Source organism: Ammodytes marinus (assembly GCF_949987685.1).
Source record: "Ammodytes marinus genome assembly, chromosome: 19".
Lineage (NCBI taxonomy): Eukaryota > Metazoa > Chordata > Actinopteri > Uranoscopiformes > Ammodytidae > Ammodytes > Ammodytes marinus.
This window is the reverse complement of record NC_137223.1, coordinates 25,581,545-25,592,481: the sequence shown is the minus strand read 5'-3', so window position 1 is coordinate 25,592,481 and position 10,937 is coordinate 25,581,545. Positions and strand designations below refer to the sequence as shown.

At 39.5% G+C, this 10,937-nt stretch overlaps 1 protein-coding gene across 4 annotated transcripts in view; it reads left to right on the top strand.

Moving 5' to 3' along the window:
* Positions 1-10,937, top strand: part of col12a1b (collagen, type XII, alpha 1b) — a 184,809-nt gene that overhangs the window by 121,086 nt on the left and 52,786 nt on the right. For all 4 annotated transcript variants that reach the window (XM_080048160.1, XM_080048159.1, XM_080048158.1 and 1 more), the window contains 7 exons: positions 99-228; positions 1,747-1,889; positions 3,268-3,397; positions 5,256-5,375; positions 7,011-7,157; positions 7,768-7,884; positions 10,708-10,860. In XM_080048160.1, coding sequence (XP_079904286.1) covers positions 99-228; positions 1,747-1,889; positions 3,268-3,397; positions 5,256-5,375; positions 7,011-7,157; positions 7,768-7,884; positions 10,708-10,860 — 940 coding nt within the window. The remainder of the gene's footprint in view (positions 1-98; positions 229-1,746; positions 1,890-3,267; positions 3,398-5,255; positions 5,376-7,010; positions 7,158-7,767; positions 7,885-10,707; positions 10,861-10,937) is intronic.

Sequence of the window (10,937 nt, the reverse complement as noted above, 5' to 3'; positions counted from 1 at the left end):
ATAGATAGATAGATAGATAGATACACTTAAAAAGCTGTAATAATTGAACCCTGAATATATATATATGTATTTGACTCTTTTTTTCCTCCTCCATAAAGGTCTTGGTTCCAGGGAATGTGAACAATGCCTTTTTGGACAACCTGATCCCAGACTCTCCATATGGGATCACAGTCACCCCTCTGTACGCGGACGGACAGGGATCGCCCGCTAAAGGCAACGGAAAAACACGTAAGTACAACAGCAAGATTATTTATTGAATTTTTGCAGTGACATACAGATGTCATAAAGTAGCATTTTGAGTGTCAATGCACTGTCAAGTTTAGCAATCGAGGGAAAAACATTTGATATACTGGATAATACTGGATATACTCATCCACACTCTGGAGACATTGGAGGACATCTTTGTATACTGCAAGTGTTGTATGCTGATCTCTTATTTTATTTTTATTTTATTTATTTTTAATCTGCATGCATTGGTGTGCTTTTTGTTGTTATTTATGTATTGACTCTATTTTTATACATTGTACTATGGATCTTCATGTGTCCTGAATAAAATCATATATATATATACATACAGCTGCGGAAAAAATGAAGAGACCGCTCCAAATGTTCAGTGTCTCTTGTTTTACTATTTATAGGCATATGTTTGAGTAGAATGAACATTTTGATTTTATACTATAAACTACTGACAAGATTTCTACCAAATTCCATTTCATTCTTTGTCATTAAAGAGCATTTTTCAATAAGTAATGTAGAGATGAAGATTTAAGAAAAATCCAGACTGGTCTCTTCATTTTTTTCCGGAGCCGTATATGTAATGAACATCTAATAAATCAAAATGTTACATTACAAAATAAGGAAACCAAAATAAAAAAAAATAAAAAAAAGAGGTTGGTCACATTATAGCGATTCAAATCAAACATAAATTCACGTCATGAAAAAATATGTCAATAGATTTCAATAGAAAGAATGTCCTTGCATGTCCTCGATCCAAAATGAATGAGAGGGAGATACATCACACTCCCACCCAACGACAGTAATCCCATACGTAAACATGCAACATATACAATCTGCTCACACTCACACACACCATTATTCACATCTGCAATTGTGTTACATTCATGGACAAGTACGTACTCACACGCACACACGCACACACACACACACACACACACACACACACACACACACACACACACACACACACACACACACACAAGCTAAAGGTTCATCAGTGTTAGCATCTAGTTCCTCTAAACAAATGATGTTATCTCTTCATGAGTGGCTCGCAGTGACTCAGAGGTTATTCAGAACATTTACATTTGGTGATTAACACAAAACAAACAAACTACTGCTAGCAACAGAAAAGGAAAATGGAGTCAACTTTACAATAATGCCAGTGTGTTTTAATTTTCGAAACACAAAATGAGAAGCTTAGGTTTTGTTTTTGTTTTGTTTTTTTAGATTTTTTTTTGCCTTTTTTTTTCTTTTTTATTATGCTTCATTGATAGTGTAGAGACAGAGTTGAAATGGGGCAGAGAGGGGAGTGACATGCAGAGAACGACCGCGGGCTGGAATCGAACCCGGGTCCGCTGCTGGCCAAGGCCCATGGGGGGGGGGACGCCCTACCAACTGAGCTAAGCGCGCACCCAAGCTTAGGTTTTTTAACAAGCTTTGTTGGTATGATTACAGGCTGGATCGAAATTTAAAGTGCATCATTAAACACATGTTTTTTTCTTTCCCCAGTGCCCCGTGCTGGCCCCAGGAACATGCGAGTGTTTGACGCGACCACCAGCACCTTGACCATCGGCTGGGACCACGCTGAAGGCCCCGTCAGGCAGTACAGGATAGGGTACGCTCCCATGGCCGGGGACCCCATCACTGAGTTTGTAAGTTCACTGCAAAAAATGTGGTTTTACACCTTCCAGCTGATTTATGGTATTGTTTATAGCTTAAAAAACTGTTAAGGGAAACTAAAGGACACCTTACAGAAGGGAAAATAAAGTCTATTTTTTACTATTTTACTACTATACACACATTGACTGTGACGTTCTATACAAACTATGCAGTGAAGTCACGGCCTAGGATTCCCCCCCTCGGCTCGCTCAAAACACCGATTAGTCAGAATAATTATAGGCTCTGTTGAAAAAACATAATAGTAGTATTAATAGTTTTGAATAGTGAGTGAGTCCAGCTGTGCTCCACCATTAGCTTGTTAGCTTAGCACCTGTTCTGCGTGAGTCATGCTAACTGCAGCTAAAGAGTCTGACAAAGGGGAATGTTTGACCTCTTATAAATGCAACCAATTATTAGCATTTTAGCATCTGTGACCAATGTGGAAGGTTTGCGTTTTTTCACACAGGCAGCATCCAAAATTCCAAAAGCCAAATAAACCCTGCGTTCCAAATCACATACTCTTTCTTTTTACTACACTACATACTAAAGTACAGAAGAGTTTTAGGGCCATAGGAGATAAAGAAAAAATCAGATAAGGAAGATTTTTTTTCATTATGTCGAGAAATGTTAAGAATAAAGACAGAATACGGCAAAATGCTATTGGAGTTAGTGGGGCATTTATGTAATTTCAGCATGCTACAATTGACGCGCATGTATTGGGACATCCTAAATCTTTTTCTGGCGTACTAAATAGAAGATAGTATGGGGATTGGAACGCAGGGAATCTGTCATTTTCTGCTTCAGCTAAAAAATGACTTTGATTACTCTGTTAACTGAATGGGAACCACATATTTCTAGAAACTGTGGATAACCCGTGAATGAAAAAAAAAAAAATCACACATTTTGCTTATCCCATTATGACATCATAAGGCTTGTTTACATACTGGTTCAAATCATGAGGAGATATTCACTGATTTTGACAAAAAGTGATTTTAAAAAACAACCGTTCTCCAGAATCGCAGACTACACTTCCTTAGTGTTGACAAAATATTAAAAATAAAAATTCATAATAGGTGCCCTTTAAAATGTCTACTTTACAGCCCCGGAAGAAATTAAGAGACCAGTCTGGATTTTTCTTCAATCTTCACCTCTACATTACTTATTGAAAATGCTCTTAATGACAATATTTGTATTGTGAATTTGGTAGAAATGTTGTCAGTAGTTTATATTATAAAACCAAAATGTTCATTCTACTCAAACATATGCCTCTAAAGAGTAAAACAAGAGACACTGAACATTTGGAGTGGTCTCTTCATTCTTTTTCCGGAGCTGTATATATCTGAAACCCTCTTCATTTGTTTGTATCTTTAGACTACAGTTCCCGGGAACAGAAACAACGCCATGCTACAGAATCTGATTCCTGACACTCCGTACAACATCACAGTGGAGGCAATCTACGAAGAAGGGCCAGGGGGGTCGCTTAATGGAAACGGAAAGACAAGTAAGTATAAAGGGCTTTAATGCACAAAACACAAGACCTGATACGCCTAATGAGATGCTGTTATGAAGCAGTGTTCCATAGCTATGAAGGTCGAGCTTTAGTGAAGTGAGTAGATGTCTCACACTTTTTGTAATCCCGGTAAAGGGTTTTTTACTGGGAGTTTTTTCTCAGCCGAGCTAAGGGTCTAAAAGGGCAGAGGGTGTCATACTGTATGGAATGTAAAGCCCACTGAGACAAATGTCTATTTGTGATATTGGGCTGTACAAATAAAACTGATTTTATTTGATTTGATGTAGATGTCGGGATTAGAAGAAGAGGGTATCTGTGTGTGTGTTGGTGTGAGAATCGCGACTTAGAAATGTGTCTAAATGCACAAGCCTTCAGACTCTACTGTGGCTGATTTGAATAATCTTCTAAAGTTAAACACATAGCAGCAGATTATTAAGGGCCATGGGTGAGAAAGATTATGATTATGCATTTTGAGATTATGAAGATTTGAATCCGTCAACGTCTTTCCAATTTAAAGGCAGTCTTGAACTGTCGAGTTGTTTTCTTGCCATCTGGACCTTTTTCTTGAATTGCAAAAAAAAATAAAAAATCCCACTTTAATTTTTTTCCTCTCCTGTGGCCCTAAAACTCTTCCATACAAAACTAACAATGAAGTAGGTCAATCAATAACCCAGTGTGTATGTAGTGTACAGTATGTTTTGGAGAGAGAATGAGGTGTGTGGAAGCCAACTTTCAAAACGTATACGAGGGAACTTGATACCTCTGCTCAGAAAAAAAACAGTAATTTACATTAAGGGTGTAAAAGTGTTTAAAACAGCATTTTCACTGAGGATAAGTGAAGCATGGCGACAGCTCACAGCTCAACAGAGGGGAGAGTGAGAGTGGTGATTATAACTTCAGTGGACAAAGATTATTCAGCAGCGCCAAGACATGTTAGTGTCAAGAGGCCAGGAGTACTGGGAACCCACTGCAAGATCAAGTTACCAGTGGGAGAGAAGATTTAGTTATTCAAATAATAGACGGTCGGAGGAAGTGTGTGTGTGTGTGTGTGTGGGGGGGGGGGGTTGTGTGTGTGTGTGTGTGTGTGTGTGTGTGTGTGTGGGTGTGTGTGTGTGTGTGTGTGTGTTTCAGTCCAATTCAGACCACAGAGGCTGAGTAATGACCTTAACACATGTATCGCATATACGTGAGGAAAATGTCTGCAAATCTAGAAACAGCTACTGAGAAAAGTCATTTATTTTAACAAAATCATCATGAGAGTCTTGTTAAACAATGCATATATCATGTTATTGTTTGTTTATGGATATGGATAGACGGATTATTTTTGCATTTTTCCTCTTATGTTCTGTGTGAAAAACAGTTTTATCGTAAATCATAGAATGTGCGAGTCACTGACATACACAGGCACAACTTTTAAAATGTGGCTTGTTGTTTAAAGGTTATAGATAGATAGATAGATAGATAGATAGATAGATAGATAGACGGACGGACGGACGGACGGACGGACGGACGGACGGACGGACGGACGGACGGACGGACGGACGGACGGACGGACGGACGGACGGACGGACGGACGGACGGACGGACGGACGGACGGACGGACGGACGGACGGACGGACGGACGGACGGACGGACGGACGGACGGACGGACAGACAGACAGACAGACAGACAGACAGACAGACAGACAGACAGACAGACAGACAGACAGACAGACAGACAGACAGACAGACAGACAGACAGACAGACAGACAGATAGATAGATAGATAGATAGATAGATAGATAGATAGATAGACAGACAGACAGATTGATACATATTGATTGATGCCTTTCTTTTCCCTCCATCACAGTTGGCCTGTTGAGCCCCAGAAACCTGCGTGTGTCAGATGAATGGTACACGCGCTTCAGAGTGGCATGGGACCCAGTGACCGCTCCCGTCCAGGGCTACAAGCTGGTCTACTCTCCTGCAGGTAATATTGATTGATTGATTGATTGATTGATTGATTGAATTTATATTATAAAAAAATGTAAAGCGTGAAAATACAATAAATAAACAAAAATTATGTTGAAGTTATTTCGCAAAAAATAAAAATATTTACTAGTGGTGGGCCGTTATCGGCGATAACGTGCTGCGTTAACGCAAAACTCTTATCGGCGATAAAAAAAATGTCGCCGTTAATCTCTTATTCCACCTCCTGTTCGGCTCAGGGGAGATACTAATAGCCGGGGGCCGTTGTTGACACTTGAGGAGCCTTTATTCTCTCACACACCCGCCGCTCTCTCTCTCCATCACTTGCCCACGACACAATCGGGTATTGGAACGCAGGGTGGGTGTGTGTGGACACCGGTCGCCACGTGACTATAAGTTTCCAAGTTTTAAACACTTCTATCTCTTCAACGTCAACGTCACCGTACCCGAATCCTAAATATCCCCATAGCAGACGCTATATTTCATCGGGGGGGAAACTTTGTTTTGCGCCACAGTTCGGCCGTAATGCTGCTGCACACACACACACACAGACACAGACACAGGCGCACACACACACGCTGCATGACAGAGACGAGGGGCGCTACCAAAAAGACGAGAGGAGCGGTTGGAGCAGTTGGTGCGTTTAGAGCAGTGGTGTCAAACATACGGCCCGCGGGCCGGATCCGGCCCGCGAGATGATTTAATATGGCCCGCGACTTGTAGAGCACACATTTATGAGCATTTCAAAAAAAAAAGTAAGTCTCTAGAGCAGTGGTGTCAAACATACGGCCTGCGGGCCGGATCCGGCCCGCGAGATGATTTAATATGGCCCGCGACTTGTAGAGCACACATTTATGAGCATTTCAAAAAAAAAAGTAAGTCTCTAGAGACACATGCGTGCACATTTATTTACATAAAATCGCAATCGCAGTCATTTGTGCAGTTATGTAAAATGTTTCACTAAGGAAAATTACAGAAAAAGTAACGCACAGTGACTTTGATGAGTAACTTTAATCTGATTACTGGTTTGGAGATAGTAACGCGTTAGATTACTTGTTACTGAAAAAAGAGGTCCGATGCCGGTAACGCGTTACTAAGTAACATCTTGTTGAACATTATTTATTTTCATCACCAATTATCATAGTAGAACAGCTTCCTCAAGCAGTTTGTGATGCATGTTGGAAACAGGAGATGAGCCCCTGGTCTGATGCGCCACCTGGCTTGAGAAACACGTTCTCAAAGACTTACTTTGAGTCATTATTTAGGAGCACACACATATTATGAATGAATTCAAATGAGCCATTTTAATCTAGATTAATCTAGATTAATTCCAAAATTAATCTAGATTAATCTAGATTAAAAAAATTAATCTATGCCCACCTCTAATATTTACATATATTGATATGATATGCCTGAAAAGGAGTAGGAAGAAGTATACATGTATTTAATACTACCCCTTTTCTACTGCTCAGAAAATAATATTTGTTATATTAGCCTCTTGTATCCCCTTATAATCTCTATACAATCATCTATACAATTGGCGCTTTCACTTTATAGATTGTTGTGAAGAATGTGTGCTTTAATGCATTGGTGTTCATTTTAATCATCTGCTCTCTCTCTATCGTTGTATTTCTAGGCTCCAACCAGAACATGGATTTCTTTGTTGGTGACGTCAGCTCTTACACTCTGCACAACCTGCAGCCTGGAACCACATACGACCTCAAAGTCATCGCCCAGTACACAGGCGGCATGAGTGACCCTTTACCCGGGCAGGGCACCACACGTACGTACACACACCCTGGGATATTTCAGAATCAGCTTTAATTTGTCATTGCACATTTACAGAACAACGAGAATCTGTTTACAGTTATATATATATAGTTATATATTTGGCTATTTAGCTCCTATAACATGCCTTCTTTAATACTAGTATGAATAACAGGTTCAAAATGTGCATTTAGGTGTCTAATTAATTTTGACTAAACCTTGTCTGTTTGCGTCTGTATATTTCTCCTATACAACCATCTTTAACGGACACTATCTCTACCTTTTTTTAATATTCGGAACCGAAAATCTGAACTTCTCAACGCATTTACATACATTAAACTTTCCATAATTATTTTATGCACCATTCTGAAAGTTGTAACAGTATGTGGTTAATGTCTAATCTATGATATTTCGTATTATTATTTCGTTCTTAAAAACTTGCTGAAAATGCATTTTTAAGACCTGTATAAAAAAAGGCTGAATCCAAAATATGTTCTGTCAAATCTTTGGACACTAATATGTCGTAAATAATGAAATACAGATTTTTATGAGTATGTTGCAAAAACCCTGTAAACTGTCACTTCAACGTGTTTAAATTGTGAAATCTGACTTTTTGTCCTGTGCAGTTTACCTGAACGTGACCAACATTGAGACCTACAACGTCGACCACGATAAGTTCTGTATCAAATGGAATCCACACCGAGCGGCCACATCCTACCGCATCAAGCTGCACCCCAAAGACCGTGAGTCTACTGCACTATCTCCTACACATCCCCACTATGAACAACATTTATTCACTTTTCTGCACAGTTACGGGTGTATACAGCTCTGGAAAAAATTAAGGGACCACTTCAAATATTCAGTGTCTCTCGTTTTACTATTAACAGGCATATGTTTGAGTAGAATGAACATGTTGGTTTTATTTTATAAACTACTGTCAACATTTCTACCAAATTCCAAAAAAAATGTTGTCATTAAGAGCATTTCTATTAAGTAATATAGAGATGAAGATTGAAGAAAAATCCAGACTGGTCTCTTCATTTTTTCCGCGGCTGTATATATCCTTTACAGCATTTAAGGAAACTGTACCAGCGATCTAGACTCTTCTAAATCTTCCTCTCAGATTCTGTTTATCCTTCCGCCCACTCATTGTGATTATTACTCGAAGCAGGATGCAAGTTTTGGCCGCGATTTAAAGAACTGTGCGTCCGACCCACCACCGAGCTTTGATTGTGTCTATTGTGTCTGTATAGATGACATCCTTTTCAATTACTGCGAGGTCTTTGACTCCCATCTGGGTTGCATTCATACATGGACACAAAGCCAGATTAAAAAATTGCAAGGAAAAAAACCTAGGAAGAGAGCATCCTATCATATTTGAATATCTATGTGCTTATTTTTATTTAGAAGTGTATTAAGCAGGGACAAATACATTGCACATTGTTTCATATAAAATATAAAATAGAAGCCATGTGAACAGGTTTGTAGTCAAGAATAATTTGCAACCCCTGTCCCTGGTTACGCCTTTACTAAACGTTACACACAAATAAAAATACAATACAAGACTTAATATACAGGAGACAAAAACGTATAACATTGTTCGTTAGCCAATTGAGTTGCCAGAACAAATATGGGTCTGCTAGCGTGGGACAAATGGCGGTTTAAAAACTAGCCAGAGGTTCAGCAAGACAGACAGACAGACAGACAGACTGACAGACAGACAGACAGACAGACAGACAGACAGACAGACAGACAGACAGACAGACAGACAGACAGACAGACAGACAGACAGACAGACAGACAGACAGACAGACGGACAGACAGACAGACAGACAGACAGATAGAATATTGTCATTGATCGACACATTTCTCTACACACATTTGACTATCTATTTCTCTAAAACTAGCCAGAGGTTCAGAAAGAGTGAAATTCATTAGATCTCTAGTTGGATGCTGTCAAGTCGACAAATCACTCAAATGTTTGTCCTCGAATCAAAATGCAAACAATCGGTCTGAGACAGTGGTCAGATGAGTGAGTGGAATTTTTTTTAAAAAGCTAGACCACAAAGCTTCTACTCAAACTGATAGTTACCGCTGTGTATTTTCACAAGCTCTGGAAACAGTGGTTAGAGAAATACAGAAAAAAAACGTGAGGTCGCCAGTTTTTTTTAAGACTCCGAAAATGATCTAATATCCACCTGAAATGTTTCGGAAATTTCTAATATTTTGTCAACATGGCTCTCTGAACAGATCTATGTGTATCTTCTGCTCCTGACAAACGAGGGGCCACTGTTTTGGAGTCAATTTGATCCGGGAGGAATACGTTGTTTTTCCCATGACGATTTCTACTAAGTGGTCTCACTCATAACTTGTTGATATTACAGAAATAATTCATAAAGTACAGCAGCCTCACCGGAGCGAATTCAACAGAAAACGATCAAAACTAAACTAGGGTACTTCAATGGATATCCAAATTAAATTGAAGACTTTTATGGTCTTATTTTGAGAATATTAAAGCTGCGGTATATGATTTGGGGAGAAAATAGCAGTTAGGATAGAGATTTGAATCCAAATACCTCAACCGCTCCACTTGTTCTCTTTGGTCCCTCCCCTATGGTCCCTCCCTGACACGCTCTACACCAACAAAATCGTACCAAAGTGAATGGACAGTCCCAACAGCCAATAAGAACAGAGAATCGGAGCCTCACTCTGATTGGTCAAAGTGTACATGAGCGGTGGCAATTTTTGGGGGCGGCACACAGAGGCAGGGGAGAGCAAAGTGATGAGTAGATATTCTCAGACCACTTCACCTACATATAGCTGAACGGCTAATATGACAATTTTGCCAAATATTACAGTGAAAAAGTTACCCACCCTAGCTTTAAATTCAATACTTTTGTTTTCTAAGACCCCGCATATACCTTGTGTCGCCTAACTCCTGCTTATAAGCCATTGAAGAGTAGCGTAGTATCATTTATTATCTATGGCAGCTGTCTCTGTAATAAACAAGCTTTGTTTGTTTGTGCTGACTAGAATGCAGAGTGTAAATAGGAAACCGTATTGTGGATCAATCTCAGAGCGGTAAACACTTCTAAAGGAAAGGAACCAGTTGTTTAGGTCGCTCTATTCATCATAAAGGGATAGCTACTTCGTTAGCAACAAAACACAAAATACAGCAGCTACTACATAGGCCTATTTACAGTAAATTCCCTGCGTGCTGAATGCTATGAAACTCACACAACCTTGGTACCATTGTCACAAGACTTACAAGTGAGTTAGTGTTACAATGCTAGTTCTATAAAATCCGAATAGTTTTGAGAATACCGTACATTTTATTTTTGCTTGTATGAAATGGGCATGACTTTGTTAGAGAAATTGGTAGAAATGTTGTCAGTTGTTTATATTATAAAACCAAAATGTTAATTTTACTCAAACATATGCCTATAAATAGTAAAACAAGTGACACTGAACATTTGGAGTTGTCTCTTTCCGGAGCTATATATATATATATATATATATATATATATATATATATTTAAATATCTCTCTGTTTTCCTCCCCTGCAGCCTCTAGTAAGGGCCAACATGAGATCACCATCCCAGCTGGTTCGCCTCAGTACTGCTTTGACGGCCTGTCTCCAGAAGCTCTCTACACAGCCACCGTCTTCGTACAAACGCCCAACCTGGAGGGACCCGGAGTGGGCATCGACGAGACGACATGTAGGTGTTGCTTGGATGGATGGATGGATGGATGGATGGATGGATGGATGGATGGATGGATGGATGGATGGATGGAT